General features: G+C 61.2%; 1 protein-coding gene across 4 annotated transcripts in view; it reads left to right on the top strand.

The window, feature by feature from the left end:
* Positions 1-17,574, top strand: part of EVI5L (ecotropic viral integration site 5 like) — a 37,386-nt gene extending 19,812 nt beyond the window's left edge. For 3 of the 4 annotated variants that reach the window (XM_056113168.1, XM_056113167.1, XM_056113166.1), the window contains exons 7-20: positions 525-668; positions 814-903; positions 2,695-2,792; positions 2,903-2,963; positions 6,125-6,178; positions 7,164-7,196; positions 8,156-8,296; positions 13,123-13,251; positions 15,215-15,355; positions 15,426-15,581; positions 15,698-15,844; positions 15,933-16,028; positions 16,939-17,034; positions 17,154-17,574. In XM_056113168.1, the coding sequence (XP_055969143.1) occupies positions 525-668; positions 814-903; positions 2,695-2,792; positions 2,903-2,963; positions 6,125-6,178; positions 7,164-7,196; positions 8,156-8,296; positions 13,123-13,251; positions 15,215-15,355; positions 15,426-15,581; positions 15,698-15,844; positions 15,933-16,028; positions 16,939-17,034; positions 17,154-17,426 (1,659 nt within the window). In that variant the 3' untranslated portion in view covers positions 17,427-17,574. The remainder of the gene's footprint in view (positions 1-524; positions 669-813; positions 904-2,694; positions 2,793-2,902; positions 2,964-6,124; positions 6,179-7,163; positions 7,197-8,155; positions 8,297-13,122; positions 13,252-15,214; positions 15,356-15,425; positions 15,582-15,697; positions 15,845-15,932; positions 16,029-16,938; positions 17,035-17,153) is intronic. The other variant, XM_056113169.1, reaches the window with a different exon arrangement.
* The last annotated feature ends 2,927 nt before the right edge of the window (positions 17,575-20,501 follow it).

Raw genomic sequence — 20,501 nt, 5'->3', positions numbered from 1 at the left:
CATCTGACCAGAGTTCCCAGTAGTAGCGTAGAGGCAAGTCTTCCTGGGAAAGGGGCGCAGTGGCCCCCAAGATCAGGAGTTAGAGGTACCTCTCTCTCTCCCTGACTTTGGGACCACCCCCTCCTCCCTGTCCCCAGCCTCCCCAGCTGCCTCTGGGGGCAGTGATGAGGATCCCTCTGTGAGCACGGGAGCCGGAGAGATCTTGCCTTGCACTCAACTGACCCGGGTTCGATCCCTAGCATTTCATAGGGTCCTTTGAGCCCTGCCAGGAGTGATCTCTGAGTGCAGAGCCAGGAGTAATTACTGAGCACAGTTGCTGAAGCACCTCCCCCAAAAAAAAAAAACAAACCCCTCCCAACCATGAGTCCTTATATTCACCTGCCTCTGCTGAGGGTGCAGAGCACGCAGGGCAGATCAGGGAGGGCTCCCTGGAGGCGGGGGTGCCCCAAGGTCAGCACTTTGGGGTGGAGGGAGACCAGCGGGGCTCTCCTCGGGGCAGTGCTCACCTGCCTGCACTCCCACAGGAACAACTTCCAGACCTGAACACCCACTTCCGCTCCCAGAGCTTCCACACGTCCATGTACGCCTCGTCCTGGTTCCTCACCCTCTTCCTCACCACCTTCCCTCTGCCCGTGGCCACCCGCGTCTTCGACATCTTCATGTACGAGGTGAGGCCTATCCCCACGCAGGGACCCTCCTGTGCCCACCCCCACCCTCAAACCCCCTGCCCCGGGCCCAGAGACCATCCGGACCGGGTCCTGGAAGGAGGCCGGAGCACGGCCCCCTGAGCCAGCCGCCTCCCCGCTTTTGCAGGGCCTGGAGATCGTGTTCCGGGTGGGCCTGGCCTTGCTGCAGGTGAACCAGACGGAGCTGATGCAGCTGGACATGGAGGGCATGTCCCAGGTGGGTCAGCACGGAGGCGGGGGGCGTGCAGGGGAGATGCCCAAGAGACATCCCAGGGGGCCGAGCCCTAGGACAGGGAGGAGGGCGCTGGTCTTGGGCTCAGCCCAGCTCTCTCTGTCTCACTGTCTCTCCACAAACACACACACACACACACACACACACACACACACACACACACCAGCTCAGCCCAGCTCTCTCTCTCACTGTCTCTCCACAAACACACACACACACACACACACACACACACACACACACACCAGCATAATGTCCCAGCGGACAAATTAGCAATACCAGCCATCGACCCACTCCCCTCCCTAACCCCAAATCTGGCCTGGTAAGGGGTATACAGAAGGGCTGGGGGTGGCGGGGGAGGGGGGGGTCCAGGCTGCTGAGACTCCGGACACGCCCCGCCCCATCCGGGCCCCGCCTCCTTCTGGCCCCGCCCCGGGCCGCGCCCCCTCCAGCTGGTGCTAGAGGGAAGAATTCACAAAGGGCACAGTTGTGCCCGTGGACACGGGCGGCCTTTGTCCAGGCTGCCAGAGCAGGCCAGCTGGGCTGGAGAGCGGGATCTCATCTCGCCTGCCCCCAACCCCCCCACCCCAGGGCCACAGTGAGCTGGGGCCCCCAGCAGCCGCGCTTATTAACCCTTTGGCTGAAGCTGGGGGTGGGGCTTGCCTCCAGGTCAACCCCCTGATGCGTGGTCCCAGCTCCCCTGATTTCTCCTCACCCTCCTCACCTTCCTCTCCTCCAGCTCCTCATCAGATCACTCCCCGGGGCCCCCCTGACTCCACCCTGTCCTGGCTTTCATTAACTATCGGGGCCGCCTGTGCTCCCTCCCAGCAGTGCTCGGAGGGGACTGCCAGCTCAGTGCTCCAGGCTTGCTCCCAGCAGTGCTTAGTGGGGGGACCGCGTAGTATGGGGATCAAACCCAGGCTTCCGGGGCTGGAGCAATAGCACAACGGGTAGTGCATTTGCCTTTACACCCAGCCGACCCGGGTTCAATTCCCAGCATCCCATATGATTCCCCCTGAGCACCACCGGGAGTAACCCCTGTGCATCGCCAGGTGTGACCCACAAAGCCAGAAAATAATAAATAAATAAATAAACCGGGCTTCCTGCATGCTAAGACAGTGCTCGGTGCTGCCTATTAAGCTCTCCTGGGTCCTCCCATGTGTGTCTTCACAGTCCATGGACTCCCCCCCTCCCCAATTCTGTTTTTGTTTTTATTTTTTGCTTTTTGGGTCACACCCGGCGATGCACAGGGGTTACTCCTGGCTCTGCACTCAGGAGTTACTCCTGGCAGTGCTCAGGGGACCATATGGGATGCTGGGAATCGAACCCCGGTCGGCCGCGTGCAAGGCAGACGCCCTCCCCGCTGTGCTATCTCTCCAGCCCCAAGAATTTATTTATTTTATTTATTTATTTATTTATTTTTGGCTTTTTGGGTCACACCTGGCGATGCCCAGGGGTTACTCTTAGCTCTGCACTCAGGAGTTACTCCTGGCAGTGCTCAGGGGGACCCTAGGGGATGCTGGGAATCGAACCCAGGTCAGCCGCGTGCAAGGCAAACGCCCTCCCCGCTGTGCCATCTCTCCAGCCCCGCACACCCCATTCTGGCTTCCCACCCTGATCAGAACCTTGTGCCAGGGGCTGACCCTGGTTCCTGCCCCTCCCCCCCCAAGATTGTCCCTCAGACCAGCTGGAGGCAGCAGGGATTCAAGCATCCCCTGCCCCCCCAGCTGTTGAGTCTGGGGTTGGTTGGTGACCCCCATCCGGTGTCCCCCACCCCAGTACTTCCAGAGGGTGATCCCCCACCAGTTCGACAGCTGCCCAGACAAGCTGATCCTCAAGGCTTACCAGGTCAAGTACAACCCGAAGAAAATGAAGAGGTGAGTCCCGGCCAAGCGGGGTCCTGGAGGTGAGGGGGTGCCGCCCCAGGTTGGGAGTCTAGACGCGTCTTCCCTCCCACCCAACCCCCCCAAAAAAATATCCTCCTCAGGCTGGAGAAGGAGTATGCAGCGATGAAAAGCAAGGAGATGGAGGAGCAGATCGAGATCAAAGTGAGTCCCAAGCAGGAGGGACGGTTCAGTGGAGGGAGGGGTCGGGCTGTGCCCAGCGGCCGGGGATTCCCCCCCACCCCCCGCGGGAGTATTGATCAGTGAATAACCCCCTGACCACATGGTGTGACTCAAAAACAAACAAGGGGGGCTGGAGAGATAGCACAGCGGGTAGGGCGTTATTGCCTTGCACACAGCCGACCCGGGTTCGATTCCCAGCATCCCATATGGTCACCCGAGCACTGCCAGGAGTGATTCCTGAGTGCAGAGCCAGGAGGAACCCCTGTGCATCGCCGGGTGTGACCCAAAAAGCCAAAAAAATAAAAATATAAATATAAAATAAATAAATTCTTGGGGCTGGAGCGATAGCACAGCGGGGAGGGCGTTTGCCTTGCACGCGGCCGACCCGGGTTCGATTCCCAGCATCCCATATGGTCACCCGAGCACTGCCAGGAGTAACTCCTGAGTGCAGAGCCAGGAGGAACCCCTGTGCATCGCCGGGTGTGACCCAAAAAGCCAAAAAAATAAAAATATAAATATAAAATAAATAAATTCTTGGGGCTGGAGCGATAGCACAGCGGGGAGGGCGTTTGCCTTGCACGCGGCCGACCCGGGTTCGATTCCCAGCATCCCATATGGTCACCCGAGCACTGCCAGGAGTAACTCCTGAGTGCAGAGCCAGGAGGAACCCCTGTGCATCGCCGGGTGTGACCCAAAAAGCCAAAAAAATAAAAATATAAATATAAAATAAATAAATTCTTGGGGCTGGAGCGATAGCACAGCGGGGAGGGCGTTTGCCTTGCACGCGGCCGACCCGGGTTCGATTCCCAGCATCCCATATGGTCACCCGAGCACTGCCAGGAGTAACTCCTGAGTGCAGAGCCAGGAGGAACCCCTGTGCATCGCCGGGTGTGACCCAAAAAGCCAAAAAAATAAAAATATAAATATAAAATAAATAAATTCTTGGGGCTGGAGCGATAGCACAGCGGGGAGGGCGTTTGCCTTGCACGCGGCCGACCCGGGTTCGATTCCCAGCATCCCATATGGTCCCCTGAGCACCGCCAGGAGTAACTCCTGAGTGCAGAGCCAGGAGGAACCCCTGCGCATCGCCAGGTGTGACCCAAAAAAAAAAGCAAAAAAAAAGGGTCCAGGAACAAGGGGGCTTGTGGAGGGACGGAACATCACCCCAGGATCCCTCCCGCCTGGCCTGGTTCGCAGTGGCCACCGCTAGGGGGCGCCCCTGCCTAGCACACGCTGCCCACCCCGTACCGCTATAGGGAAGGATCCGATCCCAGAGTGCTTCGAGGGGATTGGGGGAAGCTGGCAGATGGAGGGGACCCCCACCCCCCGGGGAAGATTTCATCTAAGCCCCGAGACCCCCAGTAGCAGCAGACGTCCTGGCCCCTGGGTGCCTCACGGGGAATTCTAGAACTTGAGGAGGTTCTAAACTCAGGCATCACCCCCACACCCCCCCTGCCTGCCCCCCCCCCCCGCCTCCCACCCAAGCATGTATGAAGCACCTACTGTGTGTAAGTGGTGGAAGAAAATGAGGGTCCCCCACTTTCCTCCAAATGGGTGGACATGAACCCATAGGCCAACGGGGCCTCATCTTTTTTGGGTTTTTTTGTTTTGTTTTGTTTTGTTTGGGGGGGGGCACACCCAACAGTGCTCAGGGCTTACTCTTGGCTCTGCACTCAGGGATCACTCCTGGCAGGGCTCAGGGGCCCTGTGTGGTGCTGAGCATCCAACCCAGGTTGGCCGAGTGGAAGGAAAGAACCCTGGCCCCTCATCATCTTCCGGGGCTGATCCCACAAGAACAGGATTCAGATCGCAGCTTCTCCTCACCTTCTGTTCTCCCCAGCAGAGCTCAGGGACCACCGGCCAACACCACTGGGCACACAGGGCTGGACATCGAACCCAGGGCCCCCTCAGATGCCAAGCACACGTGCCAACCCTCTGAGCCAGCTCCCAGCCCAATAATATCTTCTTCGTGAGGGGTTGGCGAGATAGTACAGAAGGGAGGGAAGAAATCGCCCTGCCCATGATGGTACAGCAGGTCAGTTGCACGCAGCTGACCCAGGTTCGATGCCCAGCATCCCATATGGTTCCCTGAGCAACACCAATAATTCCTGAGCACAGAGCCAGGAGTAATAACCCTTGAGCATCACCAGGTGCGGCTCCCAAACTAATAATAATTATAATACCTGGGGCCGGAGCAATAGAATAGTGGGTAGGGCATTTGCCTTGCACACGGCTGATGTGGGTTCGATCCCTGGTGTCCCATATGGTCCCCCAAGCACTGCCAGGAGTAATTCCTGAGTGCAGAGACAGGAGTAACCCCTGAGCATCGCTGGGTGTGACCCAAAAAGCAAAATAATAATAATAATAATAATAATACCCACTTCACAAACAGGGACTCGAGCCATAGAACAGCGGGGAGGACACTTGCCTTGCACGCAGCCAACCATCCCCAGAACGTTCTATGGTCCCCCAGCACTGCCAGGAGTGATCCCTGAACGCAGAGCCAGGAGGAAGCCCCGAGCACCTCTGGGTGTGACACAAAACAAAACAGCACATACACAGCACGTTAACCCCTGCTCCAGGAAAGGCGCCTCCTCGGATCGCCAGCACCACCTGGAGTGATGCCCATCCCAGAGCTGAGGGTACCGGGGCATAGGGTCTCCCAAACACCGACAAACGTCAGACTGCCTCCCTGCTTTCCAAAAGGTCGGGGGGGGGGGGACCTCCAAGCAGAAACAGCAACGCAATGCATGCAGCTGTCCCCCGGTTCTCCCCTCTGGGGTACACGTTCGCCCGAGTAGCCCCTGAGCACACCACCATCACCACACACACACACCAAAAAAAAAAATATATATATATATATATATATAGCAATCCAAAATTTAGCAGCCGGACCAGAAAGCAATCTCATAGGCTGCAGGGCATCATTGCACGTGAGAACCCCTGATTGCACCCCAGCACCACGGAGAGCACCACCCCCTACGCCCCCTGCCCCCCGCAGCACCATCAAGGGTGGGAGCCAGAGCCCGGGTCTCAGGACCGCCGGTCCGGGAAGTGACAGCTGTGGGGGTCCTGAGTGGGTCCCAGGCCCATCGCTGTGTGATCGCCAGACCCCTGACCTGCCTCCCCCGTCTCCCCGGCAGAGGCTGCGCACGGAGAACCGACTGCTGAAACAGCGAATCGAGACCCTGGAGAAGGTGAGGGGCGTGGCCAGTGGCTGTGGCACCGCCCCTTCCGGGCCCGGCCGCAGGGGACCCCGCCCACAGCGCGTCAGCTGGCCCTTGAAGCGTGGGGGGGTGGGGGGATGTTGGGACCCGCAGGGACTGGGGAAAATTTGACTTGGGGGTGGGGGTGGAGTTCCCCCCCCTTAACCATACACCTCACAGTCCACCTGTGCCCCCTGCCCTCCTGGGCCACCTGGATCGGGGTGGAAGGTGAAGAGGGCACAGTCAGGCTTTAAGGGGAGGTGGGGGGCGCTGGAGGGATAGCACAGTGGGTAGGGCGTTTGCCTTGCATGCGGCCGACCCGGGTTCGAATCCCAGCATCCCCTAGGGTCCCCTGAGCACCGCCAGGAGCAATTCCTGAGTGCAAAGCCAGGAGTAATCCTTGTGCATCGCTGGGTGTGACCCAAAAAGCAACAAAATAAAATAAAGGGAAGGGGGTACCGGGGCTGCCAGCTCCCAACTTGTTTGTAAGAGGCAAGCGGGTTGACCGCGAGCCACAGGACAGTGGAGAGGGCGCTAGCCTTGCATGCAGACGCCCCGGGTTCGATCCTTGGCATCCCAGAGGGTCCCCCCCCCCCAGCACTGCCAGGAGTAATTTCTTGAGTGCAGAGCCAGGTAGAACCCCTGAGCATCACCCGGTGTCGCCCCCCAAACAGAGAAAAGATGCAAGGGAAGAAGGGGTCCCTCCACATCACCAGGCGCCCCCCCCCCGTCTCCCCTTTGCACACAGACCCCTCTCCAGGACGGAGCTGCTGCTGGCTTGGGTCTTCCTCCAGGGTCCTCTGTCTGGTTCTCGGGGCTCACTCCTCTCTCCCTGCTTCTAGAGATAGTCGCTCGCGTGTCTTAGTGACAAGTGCTTCTTGTCTATCTCTCCCCATCCCGTCTCCCCCCACCCCCACCCCCGCGTCTTCCGCTCTGCCTCCTCCCCCTGTCGCTCGGACCCCCCTCGTCTGGGTAGGAGAGTGCGGCCCTGGCTGATAGGTTGATCCAGGTACTGTAGTTTCTCTGCCTCCTCCTCCACGTGCCTCCGTGGTCCCCCGCTCACCACAGCCAGTGACCGCCTCTTCCCTGGCCGCTGCCATCCCTGGGATGGGGAGGGCGCGGGGGCGGCAGCCCGGTGCCATGCATGGGGCATCTGGGAGACTCCTCGGGGTGGGGAGACAGAGTGTGTGTGTGTGGCGCAGGGGGTGGGGGAAGGGGAATGCGTGGGAGGTGTCTGGTGTCTGAGTGCAGTGTCCTCTGACCAGGGACACTGGGAGGGGGGGTCCAGGGCGGCTCAGAAACTCGGGGCTCACCCCGGATACTGCTCTGAGCCTCCCTGAATGCACCTGCGCGTGCACACACACACACACACACACACACACACGCTCGCGCCTTGCAGCCCATCATGCCTCTCTGCTCCTTCCTCCAAACCTGGCATCTTCCCGCATTGCTTCTGGCGCCTCATCTTGCATGGCTTTTTTTTTTTCTGGAAGCTTCTGCCCCACTCCCTGGTGGCTCCGAGCCTGGAATGGGGGCCCTGCTTGGGTGGGCGCGAGGGGATGAGATTGCGGGGAGGGGAGGCGGTTGAAAACCCCACAGTCCCGTCTCCCCAGCTGGCCTTAGGAGGCCCCCCTGAGACTGGGGACACCGCTCCCCCCGCCCCCGCGTCACACATGCACACAGAGTCCAGCTTCTGGATCAAGATTTACTTTCCGCACTTGGGCCAGCCGGGGAGAAGCCTGGGGCACCCCAGTTCCCCACTCAGGCCCTGGCAGATCCTGGCCACTCCTGCAGCCCAGTCCCCGAGGTGGGGGGTGGGGGATGGGAGTCACCCCATCCCAGGCTCTCCTGGCCCGAAGCCTCCATCCCTCTTCCCTCCCCGTCCCGCCTCTGGCCTGGCTGGGTAACCGGAGCCGGGGAACGGGAACCCGAGGGTCATAGGCCACCTCCTGTCCTCGCTGTGCTCAGGGGCAGGTGACGCGGGCGCAGGAAGCCGAGGAGAACTATGTCATCAAGCGGGAGCTGGCGGTGGTGCGACAGCAGTGCAGTTCGGCCACCGAGGACCTGCAGAAGGCGCAGAGCACCATCCGGCAGCTGCAGGAACAGCAGGTAGGGGGCGGGGAGTGGGGCGGGGCCGGTGGTGGCCACGCCCACGGGCTGGGAGCCGCCCACTCCAGTCCTGAGCTTCAACCCCGGACTTTGGGTGGGCGTGGCGTCCTGTAGCCACGCCCACAGCAGCGCCTTCCCAGGCTGGCAGTCGCCCACTCTAGCCCGGGACTTCGGGTGGGCGTGGCCTCCTGTAGCCACGCCCACAGCAGCTCCTTCCTGGGCTGGCAGCCGCCCACTCTAGCCCTGGACTTCGGGTGAGCGTGGCCTCCTGTAGCCACGCCCACAGCACCTCCTTCCCAGGCTGGCAGCCGTCCGCTCTAGCCCCGGACTTAGGGTGGGCGTGGCCTCCTGTAGCCACGCCCACAGCAGCGCCTTCCCAGGCTGGCAGCCGCCTGCTCTAGCCCGGGACTTCGGGTGGGCGTGGCGTTCTGTAGCCACGCCCACAGCAGCGCCTTCCCAGGCTGGCAGCCGTCCGCTCTAGCCCGGGACTTAGGGTGGGCGTGGCCTCCTGTAGCCACGCCCACAGCACCTCCTTCCCAGGCTGGCAGCCGTCCGCTCTAGCCCCGGACTTAGGGTGGGCGTGGCCTCCTGTAGCCACGCCCACAGCAGCGCCTTCCCAGGCTGGCAGCCGCCTGCTCTAGCCCGGGACTTCGGGTGGGCGTGGCGTTCTGTAGCCACGCCCACAGCAGCGCCTTCCCAGGCTGGCAGCCGCCTGCTCTAGCCCCGGACTTCGGGTGGGCGTGGCCTCCTGTAGCCACGCCCACAGCAGCGCCTTCCCAGGCTGGCAGCCGCCCGCTCTGGCCCGGGACTTCGGGTGGGCGTGGCCTCCTGTAGCCACGCCCACGGCAGCTCCTTCCCGGGCTGGCAGCCGCCCGCTCTAGCCCGGGACTTCGGGTGGGCGTGGCCTCCTGTAGCCAAGCCCATCGCAGCGCCTTTACAGGCTGGCAGCGGCCCGCTCCAGCCCTGGTGCTCCTGGCTTTTAAGCCTAGACCGGGGCCTGGCAGTGGGGCGGAAAGCGAAGTGCATCCAAGGCCTGGTGCACATACATACCCCAGCTGCGAGCAGCCCTCCAAGGCGGGGCGGGGGTCGGGAAGGGGATTCTGCTCTTCCCTCCACCGCCCTGGGAACCGGATAGTCAAAAGGCCACGGTTCACGGCCTCTTCCCCGAGATCACAAGGGCTCTTGGGCTCCCCCAGGGGCCAGTCTTGCCACACTGGCGCTAGTACAGAGGACCAGAAAGAGAGGGCTCCCTCCTCTAGTGCCCAGGCCTGGGTCCCGTTGACCTGAGTCATCATGCGTTGTGGGGTCAAGAACTCTAGATCCAGCGCCAGTAGGGTGCTTGCTTGCACCCGGCCGACCCAGGTTCCATCTCCAGCATCCCATAGGGTTGCCCAGAGCGCGCCAGGAGTGAATCCTGAGTGCAGAGTAACACTTGAGCATTGCCTGGTGTGCTCCCGCAAAAAAAAAAAAAAAAAAAAACTCTAGATCCAATGGTGGGAGAAACCCAGATACAGAGTCCCCTTATCTAATAAATCCACAGGCAGCTGCGGGCCCCCAAGCCCCGCCCTGTACTCCCACCATAAGCTCCAGGCCCCGTCCACCTCCTGCTATTCAGGGCTGAGGGTACGCTCCCCAAAAACAGTGGTAAAGTGGTCGAGCATGCATGAAGTTCCAAATCCAATCTCTGATACAGAGTAGGGGGTCATCTGCGGGTGCTGAATAGATAGTTAAGGCATTTGCCTTGCATGTAGCCAACCTCAGTTCAATCCCCGGCATCCCATTGGGTCTCCTGAGCCCAGCCAGGAGTGAGCCCTGAGCACCATCAGTTGTCACCAAAAAAAAAAGAAAAAGAAAAATCATCTGTGATCTGGAGACTTAACCCCAGGGTGTGGCTGGGTACTTGGGGTTCACTCTGCTCCCAAGAACAGGAACAGGGTGTTCGGGCTTCATCTTCCTCCTCCAGGTGTACCTCCCACTACCTCAGAACTCCAGCCTACACAGTGCTGGCACAACCTTATTTTAATTTGGGGGGGATTTTTAGGGTCACGTCCGGTGGTGCTCAGGGCTTATTTGTAGCTTTGCACCGAGGGATCACTCCTGGCAGATTTGGGGGACCAGCTGGAGTGCCCAGTCAGCTGCATCAAGACACATGCCCTCCCCACTGTCCTGTTGTTCCGACCCTAGCTTATTTGGTCATATCCAGCAATGTTCAGGGGTTACCCCTGGTTCTACACTCAGGAATTACTCCTGGAGGTGCTTGGGGAACCATATGGGATGCTGGGAATCGAACCCAGGTCAGTCGTGTGCAAGGCAAATGCCCTGCCTACTGTAGTATTTGCTCTGACCCCTGACACCACCTTTTTTTGTTTTTATTTTGGGGGGTTCACTATCACTCCTAAGGATGTCTCACAGTACTGCTGTCTATAGTCCTCCACTCTACCAGCTGAGCTATCGAAGGGAGCGATAGCACAGCGGGTAGGGCGTTTGCCTCACAAGCGGCCAACATGGCCGACCCAAGTTCGATTCCTCCGCCCCTCTCGGAGAGCCCGGCAAGCTACCGAGAATATTCGATATGCCAGACACAGTAACAACAAAGTCTCCAATGGAGACGTTACTGGGCCCGCTCGAGCAAATCGACGATCAACGGGAGGGCCTTTTCGTTTTCGTTTCGTTACTATCACTCCAGCCCCTTGACACCCCTTTTTATTTTATTTTATTTTTGCTTTTTGGGTCACACCCAGCGATGCACAGGAGTTACTCCTGGTTCATGCACTCGGGAATTACTTCTGGCGGTGCTCGGGGGACCATATGGGATGCTGGGAATCGAACCCAGGTCGGTTGCGTGCAAGGCAAACGCCCTACCCACCGTGCTATTGCTCCAGCAGGACACGACCTTTTTAGGGAGACGTGAAAGCTGAGCCCGTCCAAAGAGAACAGAGAGGTGAGGCAGGGAGATCCTGCAAGCATGGGAGGAAGGATGGCAGAAGGGGTGCCCGGGGCACCGTTTCCCTAAGAGGCCCTTAGGGAACCCAGGAGGGCCCAGGGAGGAGCACCTGCTTTGTGGGATCCCAGGGGGCCTGAGAAGAAACCCAGCAGAGGAGGCCCCCTCTGGGGGAGCAGGTGAAGACGCGGGGAGCCGAGACAGTCTCCCAGAGAACTGCCATTAGGACAAAAGATGGGGGAACCCACCAGGCCCCTGTCGTCTCCCTCAGCCACGCTGATCTTCACGACTGAACCCCAGCCGTACCCAGGGCCCCCACTGGAAATCTCTCGGCACTGAGCCTGAAAATAAGTCCAGGGGCCAGAGTGATAGGACAGTAGGGAGGTCATTGTCCTTGTACACGGTTAACCCAGGTTCTATCCCCGGCATCCCATGAGGTCCCCCGAGCACCACCAGGGCTGATCCCTGAACAAAGAGTCACGAGTAAGCCCGGAACACTGTCAGCTGTGCAGGTGTGGCCCAAACCACACCCCCTCTCAAAAAAAAAAGTTAGCCCAGAAACCTCTTCCCCATTCCTTTCTGTTTGGGGCTGGGGGTTCCAGTGATAGAACACTGACCTTGCAGGTGTGAGAAGGAAAAACACCTGGGGCTGAAGCGATAGCACAGCGGGTAGGGTGTTTGCCTTGCATGCAGCCGACCCGGGTTCGATTCCCAGCATCCCATAGGGTCCCCCGAGGATCACCAGGAGTGATTCCTGAGTGCATGAGCCAGGAGTAACCCCTGTGCATTGCCTGGTGTGACCCAAAAAGCAAAAAAAAAAAAAAAAGAAGGAAAAACACCACCTGCACCCTTCCTGTTTCGAAAAGGGGGTGAGTGGGTGACGGTAGACAGGAGGCCAGCCGCCTTCCTTCACCGCCACTCTTGTGACCCTGGCCAGCCCTTGGCCATGATCCCTTCAGCAGGTCTCCTTGGGCCAACTCCAAGGGCTTTGTGCAGGCTCTGCTTGTGGGCGGCCCAGGTTCAAGCCCCAGCACCTCATCTTCACCTGAGCACCAAACTGGGAGTAGCCATGGCAATTCTAGTTGTGACACACACCCCCCCAAAAAAAATCCAGAAGGTTCCCTCTGCGTAGCTTTCTCAGGAATAAGGTAAAAATACGGAGCCAGGGGCTGGAGCGATAGCACAGCGGGGAGGGTGTTTGCCTTGCACGCGGCCAACCGGGTTCGATTCTCAGCATCCCATATGGTCCCCTGAGCACCGCCAGGAGTAATTCCTGAGTGCAGAGCCAGGAGGAACCCCTGTGCATCACCGGGTGCGACCCAAAAGGCAAAAAAAAAAAAATACGGAGCCAGAGTGAGAGTACAGTGGGGTGGGTGCTTATCTTGCAACAAGGCCAGCCTGGATTCCTTCCCCACACCCTGTAGGGTCCCCTGAGCTCCGCCAGGAGTGACTTCTGTGTGCAGAGCCAGGAGCCAGTGGCAGGAAAAAAAAAAAAAGTCGGAGCCAGGGCATTAGTGTAGCATGGAGAATATTTGCCTTGTACATGGCCCAACCCAGGTTCGATCCCCAGTATCCCTTAGGTATGGTCCCCTGAGTACCACCAGGAGTAATTCCTGAGTGCAGAGCCAGGAGTAACCCCTGAGCACTGCTGGGTATGACCCGAAAGCAAAAAAAAAAAAAAAAAAAAAAAAAAAAGTTGCCACCCAAGCAAGTATCTGGACCCCTGAGCCAGAGCACCAGCCCCGTCAGAGAGGAAATTCTGACCCCCAGAGTGTGGGGGTGCTCTGTGAGGGGACCCCCCTTCCCAATCTGGACTCACTGGCGCTGGCAGGGAGCGACCACCCTGTCCAAGCCGGTGCCGCAGCAGCCCCGTGCCTGCCTCCAGGAGAACCCGCGGCTCACTGAGGACTTTGTGACCCACCTGGAGACCGAGCTGGAGCAGTCGAGGCTGCGAGAGGCCGAGACGCTGGGCGCCCTGCGGGAGCTGCAGGACAAGGTGCTGGACATGGAAAAGGTGCGCAGGGGCCCCCGCCATCACCTCCACTGTCACCGTGCCAGGAGCCAGGCACAAGGGACGCTGGGTCAGGGGAGGCCAGTGGCCAACCCTGGAGGTGCATATTCACATAGAGACGCATTTATAAATACGCTACACAAACACACTACACAAATACACACTCGCACAATACAGATGCACACATCACATATATGCACGTGCCTGTAAACACACGCATGTACACGCCATACATACATGCGCAGAAGCATGCATTCATATTTGTAACATGTGACACATGTGTGCATGTGTATACACACGTGTGCATGGATGCAAGCACTTGTGCGTATATACACGTGCGTACGCGTGCATAAAAACATATCCAGGGATGGGGCTGGAGCAATAGCACAGCGGGTAGGGCGTTTGCCTTGCACGCGGCCGACCCGGGTTCGATTCCCAGCATCCCATAGGGTCCCCAGAGCACCGCCCAGGAGTAACTCCTGAGTGCAGAGTCAGGAGTGAGCCGTGTGCATCGCTGGGTGTGACCCAAAAAGAAAAAAAATATTTTAGGGGCTGAAGTGATAGCACAGCAGGTAGGGCATTTGCCTTGCACGCGGCCGACCCGGGTTCGATTCCCAGCATCCCATAAGGTCCCCTGAGCACCGCCAGGAGTAATTCCTGAGTGTATGAGCCAGGAGTAACCCCTGTGCATCGCCAGTGTGGCCTTCAAATTAAAGATAGGGGCTGGAGCAATAGCACAGCGGGTAGGGCGTTTGCCTTGCATGCGGCCGACCTGAGTTCGATTCCTAGCATCCCATATGGTCCCCTGGGCACCGCCAGGAGTAATTCCTGAGTGCATGAGCCAGGAGTAACCTCTGTGCATCGCCAGGTGTGACTCCCCCCCAAAAAAAAGCAAAAACAAAAAACATATCCAGGGAACCAGAGTGATGGTACAGCGGGGAGGGTGTTTACCTTGCATGCGCTTGACATCGGTTCAATCCCAGCATCCCATAGGGTCCCTGAGCACTGCCAGGAGGGATTCTTAAATGCAGAGCCAGAAGGAACCCCTGAGAATCGCCAGGTGTGGCCTGCAAATATCAATGAAAACACCACATGCAGTCATACACATGTGCACATCTACAAAATGCTCACACACAGGCAACACGCAGATAAACTTATATGTACACACATGCACATGGCCGTATACACACGTGCATGCTCACTTACATAAACACACATGTGCGCGCACACACACGAGGGCATAACCTCAGTGCCATGTCCTATGTGTCATGTCAAGGCACAGTGCCACAATTGTGATGGCTTTTGTGAGTTCCCTAAGAGTCCCCCCAGCCCGCTGGTTTCCAAGCCTGTGGAGGGACCCTGATGAAGGCAGAGAAGCCCCCAGCAAGGCCACCTAGGGGCTCCTCGAGTAGGGGGCAGCAGGCCCACCCGCTGGGTGGGAGCAGTGGTCCAACCCCTTCCCCAGCCTATCCCTTTGGGGTGCCCCCCCACAAGTGTCCCTGCTGCAGCTAAGCTTCTAGCTCCCGCCTTCACGTCAGGAGGACACGTGTCCCCAGGATACCAGGACAAAACGTTTCTGGGGTGAGGGCTTCCCTGGGACGAAGGGCCGCATCCCTGGCCTGGTCATGCAGAAGTTCTCGGCTTTTCGATTGAAAAAAGGGCGGCACCTGGATCGCTGCCGAGAGCTGCCCGGGACAGAGGCACCAGAGAGCAGTTCCTAGAAATGACACCCGTTTTGCAAACGGGACGACCTCTCGAGGGGGCGTATCAGTGCATCTGGGGTGGGTGGGTGGGGGGCGGGGGTAAGCGTGCTCCCTGTGCGACCGCCCCGCAGTCCGCTCCCCCTGCCGGAGGCCTCGTCCAGGGTGGGGACAGAGAAACACGGGACCGTGGGCGAGCGGGACGGGCCGCGCGGCCGCCCCCGCGGCCCGGGCCCCCCGCCCACTCGGCGCCCGCCTCGCTGCAGCGGAACAGCGCGCTGCCCGACGAGAACAACGTGGCGCAGCTGCAGGAGGAACTGAAGGCCCTGAAGGTGCGGGAGGGCGAGGCGGTGGCTTCGGCGCGGGAGCTCAAGCGCCAGCTGCAGGAGCTCGCCGACACCTGGCAGGTGAGGGCCCGGCGCGAGGGCTGGCCCGGGCGGCAGGGCTCGCGGGCTGAGCGCGCACCTCGGCCCGCAGGCGCACCTGTCCCGCGGCGGCCGCTGGAAGGAGTCCCCGCGGAAGCTCGTGGCGGGCGAGCTGCAGGACGAGCTGATGAGCGTGCGTCTGCGCGAGGCCCAGGCCCTGGCCGACGGCCGCGAGCTGCGGCAGCGCGTGGTGGAGCTCGAGACGCAGGTGCGGCCCGCGGGAGGCGCCGGCGGTCGCAGGCTGCAACTGGGGGGGGGGGCCGGAGCACCCCCCACCCCCACCCCGGGGGCGCGAGGGCTTAAGGCCTCCGTCTCCGGCCGCAGGACAACATCCACCGCAACCTGCTCAACCGCGTGGAAGCGGAGCGCGCGGCGCTGCAGGAGAAGCTGCAGTACCTGGCGGCGCAGAACAAGGGCCTGCAGACGCAGCTCAGCGAGAGCCGCCGCAAGCAGGCCGAGGCCGAGTGCAAGGTCCGCGCCCCGCCCACGCCCGCCCACCCCCCCCCCCACCGCCTCGGCCGCGCCCCGTGACCCGCCCTCTCTGCCCCGCGCCCCGCAGAGCAAAGAGGAGGTGATGGCCGTCCGGCTGCGGGAGGCGGACAGCATGGCCGCGGTGGCCGAGATGCGCCAGCGCATCGCCGAGCTGGAGATCCAGGTGAGCGGCCGGGCGGGGCCGGGGGAGGGGCCTACGTCCGATTGGTGGCGCCAAGTCTGGGGCGGGGCTAAATCCTGGGAGGGGAGGGCGGGGCCGAGGGCGAAAGGGGCGTGGCACGGTTTCGAGGCGGGGCCTGGGTGGGTTCGGGGCGGGGCCAAGCCCTGGGGCGGGGCCTGGGTTGGACCGGGGCGGGGAGGGGTGAGACCCTTCGGGCACCCGCCCCGCGTTGACCAGGCGGGTCGTCTGGGGCAGGGCTAGGTCCTGGGAGTGGGCGGGGCCGAGGGCGAAAGGGGGCGTGGCATGGTTTTGGGGCGGGGCCTGGGTTGGACCCGGGCGGGGAGGGGTGAGACCCTTCGGGCACCCGCCCCGCGGTGACCAGGCGGGTCGTCTGGGGCGGGGCTAGGTCCTGGGAGGGGGCGGGGCCGAGGGCGAAAGGGGGCGTGGCATGGTTTTGGGGCGGGGCCTGGGTTGGACCGGGGCGGGGGCGGGTGAGACCCTTCGAGCATCCGCCCCATGGTGACCAGGAGGGTCGTCTGGGGCGGGTCTAGGTCCTGGGGGAGGGGCGGGGCCGAGGGCGAAAGGGGCGTGGCATGGCTTTGAGGCGGGGCCTGGGTGAATTCGGGGCGGGGCCAAGCCCCGGGGCGGGGCCTGGGTTGGACCGGGGCTGGGAGGGGTGAGACCCGTCGGGCACCCGCCCCGCGGTGACCAGGCGGGTCGTCTGGGGCGGGGTTAGGTCCTGGGAGGGGAGAGGCAGGGCCTATGGTAAAAGGGGCGTGGCATGGCTTCGAGGCGGGGCCTGGATGGGTTCGGGGCGGGGCCAAGCCCTGGGGCGGGGCCCGGGTTGGACCGGGGCGGGGAGGGGTGAGACCCGTCGGGCACCCGCCCCGCGGTGACCAGGCGGCTCCCGCAGCGGGAGGAGGGCCGCATCCAGGGCCAGCTGAACCACTCGGACTCGTCGCAGTACATCCGCGAGCTCAAGGACCAGATCGAGGAGCTGAAGGCGGAGGTGAGCGCGGGGCGGCGCCTGCGGGGCTCGGGCTCGGGAAGGGGTGGGGGTGCGCGGCGGGGGGGCGCGCGCGGCTCCCTCCCCGCCCGGCTCCAGCGCCGCCTCCCCGCCCGCCCCAGGTGCGGCTGCTGAAGGGCCCGCCGGCCTTCGAGGACCCGCTGGCCTTCGACGGGCTGGGCCTGGCGCGCCACCTGGACGAGGACTCGTTGCCGTCGTCGGACGAGGAGCTGCTGGGCGTGGGCGCGGCGCTGCAGGGCGCCCTGTACCCGCTGTCCCCCCGCGACGCGCGCTTCTTCCGCCGCCTCGAGCGGCCGCCCAAGGACAGCGAGGGCAGCTCGGACAGCGACGCCGACGAGCTGGCCGCGCCCTACAGCCAGGGCCTGGACAACTGAGGCCGTGCCCGGAGGAGCCAGGGCCGGGGGCGCCGCGGGGCTCGGCGCGAACCCCACTTCTGGAACTCCCCGCCCGCAGCCCGCCCCCAGCGCAGCTGGACGCCTAGGGGAGGGCCGGGCCGGGCCTGGACCGCTGGCCCCGGGGGACAGCAGCGAGGGCAGGAAGCCGAGCCAAGACGGGGAGGTCAGCCGCCTGCCCCGCGCAGTTCTGCCGGACAAGTGTGCCCTGCTGGGAAGGGTCCGGGCTGGAGGAGGCCTGAGAACGGAAGGGGGCCGGCAGGGTCCATCGGGCCCGGCCTCTGGCAGCCGCAGCTGCTGCTGGGGTGGGGGACAGCCTGGTGCAGGCAGCACGGCCCCTGCGGTCCAAACCAAAGTCCCCACGACCGTGCAGCGTCAGCTGAGGGGGCTCCCGGCTCTGCCCCTGGGGGGCGAGGGCAGACCGGCTGCCCGGAAGTGGACATTTCCGCCCCACCTTTCCCCATGTGTGACACTCCCATTTTGCCGCCTTGGCAGTGATGAGGGGTTCAAGCCTCCTCCTAGCTGGGGGAGCCCAGGGGGGGGGACGTCCCCCAGCCTCCACTTCCCTTCTTTACTGTGGCCCCAGCCCCCTGGTGGGGGGCCGTGGTCTCTGCCTAGTGACAAGTGAGACCAGTGCCAAAGTCCAACAGTGTCCCCCACCCCCGCGGTCCCCCACCCCCCGAGGGCCTCAACCACCCTCGCGGTGGAGTCTCTCGGTGCTCCCAGAACCCCAAAAAGCAGCAGCAGTAGCGTCACATGCAATCTCCCCGGCGCTTCCTGGGGTGGGGATTCACGCTCTGATACACGCTCCCACTTCCTGGGTGTCCCCTCCTCCGTGTTTCAGAGACCCGGGGACCAGGGTGGGTGACGGCGGGGCGCGCCCACACTGCCCATCACCATTTTTGCACACTCTCCACATGTCGCCCAGGCGGGAAGAACGAAAAATAAAAATGTATTGACACGGCCCCGGGTCGCCCGGTGCCCCCGGTCCTGGGGTGGGGTTGGTGGTGGCAAGGGACAGCGAGGTGCCAGGTCCCCACAGACTCGTGACACACGTGCATGTAACCCCACAAAGCCACTCAGAGCATGGAGCACATGGTAGGTCCTCAGTGTGTCCCGCAGACTCCGTGTCCCAGTATGCAGCATTTGGGGTTCTCCCCTCCCAGGCCCATGAAAAACCCTTGACATTGGGCTGGAGCGATAGCACAGCGGGTAGGGCATTTGCCTTGCACGCAGCCGACCCGGGTTCAAGTCCCAGCATCCCATCCCCTGAGCACCGCCAGGAGTAATTCCTGAGTGCAGAGCCAGGACTAACCCCTGTGTATTGCCAGGTGTGACCCAAAAAGCAAAAAAAAAACCAAAAACCCTTGACATTTAAGAGAATTGGGAGTAGCATTTAGCGCAGGGACTAAATTAGATGCTGAAAGGAGAGAAAACAAAAAATACTTACTGGGGGGCTGGAGCGATAGCACAGCGGGGAGGGCGTTTGCCTTGCACGCGGCCCACCCGGGTTCGAATCCCAGCATCCCATATGGTCCCCCCGAGCACCGCCAGGAGTGATTCCTGAGTGCAAAGCCAGGAATGACCCCTGAGCATTGCCGGGTATGACCCAAAAAGGAAAAAAAAATAATAATGGGTCCAGAGCTATAGGACTGCGGGGAGATCTCCTACCTTGCACATAGTTGACCCTGCCAGTGGTTACCTGCCACTGTTATCTGGTTACCTGTGGTTCACCAGCGGTTACCTGCCAAGCACTGCTGATGTGACCCCAAAACAAAAATGTTAGCTGGGACTAGAGCAACAGTGCAGTGGTTAAGGTGCTTGACACAACTCAGCCCCCATTTGGTCCCCCATGCTCCAATAGGACCCCCCCTTTTTTTTTCCTTTTTGGGTCACACCCGGCGATGCCCAGCGTTTACTCCTGGCTCTGTACTGAGGAATTATGCCTCAGTGTGCCACATGGGATGTGGGGGACCACATGGGATGCTGGGAATCAAACCCGGGTTGGCCGCATGCAAGGCTAATGCCCTACCCACTGTGCTGTCACTCCAGCACCCCCGCCCCCCATAGGACTCCTTGAGCATGTGCAGGAGTGATCCATGAGCACAAAAGCAAGAGCACATCCAGCAGTGGCCCAAATCCCCCCTCCCCCCCCAATAAAAGAGAGAATATTTGCCAGGAGTAAAGCCCTGAGCAGAAGCGGAACAAGAAAGATATCCCATGGCTCTGTAACCCCTGAGCATCACCGGGTGTGACCCAAAAAGCAAAAAAAAAAAAAAAAAATCCCATGGCTTGGGGCTGGAGCAATAGCACAGCGGGTAGGGCGTTTGCCTTGCACACGGCTGACCCGGGTTCGATTCCCAGAGTTCCATATGGTCCCCTGAGCAACGCCAGGCGTAATTCCTGAGCGCAGCCAGGAGTAACCCCTGAGCATCGCTGGGTGTGACCCAAAAAGCAAAAAAAAAAAAAAATCCCATGGCTTGGGGCTGGAGCAATAGCACAGCGGGTAGGGCGTTTGCCTTGCACACGGCCGACCCGGGTTCGATTCCCAGAGTCTCATATGGTCCCCTGAGCAACGCCAGGCGTAATTCCTGAGCGCAGAGCCAGGAGTAACCCCTGAGCATCGCTGGGTGTGACCCAAAAAGCACAAAAAAAAATCCCGTAGCTCAAAGAGAACACATAAGTTAAGACACTTGCCACCTAGGACCAAGTTCCCATCTCCAGTCACCACCAAGGGTCACTCCTGAACACTGCTAGGTGTAGCCCCGTGCGCCCCGAAAAAGACCACTCCACCTGGTTCCCAGGCATGGAGGTATCTCTTTGGGACTGAGTTGATTTCTCCCCAGACTCTAGGTCAGGAGGGGGCCCCACTCAAGGATATGTGCTAGGACCCCAGCTAGGGGAAGTGGATGCGCAGACACAGGTCCTCCAAGAAGCCCTGTGGAGTGCGGTTCCCTCCTGGCTGTCCTGTCATTTGCAAAATGAAGCAGCGGCTCAAAGGCAGAAAAGGGCTTACAGTGTGGGGGTGGGGGACAGCTCCCATATGGATACTTGGGA

Source organism: Sorex fumeus, unplaced genomic scaffold (assembly GCF_029834395.1).
Source record: "Sorex fumeus unplaced genomic scaffold, SorFum_2.1 ptg000019l, whole genome shotgun sequence".
NCBI lineage: Eukaryota > Metazoa > Chordata > Mammalia > Eulipotyphla > Soricidae > Sorex > Sorex fumeus.
Note: the sequence above shows the minus strand (reverse complement) of the source record. Positions and strands in the feature narration are given on the sequence as shown.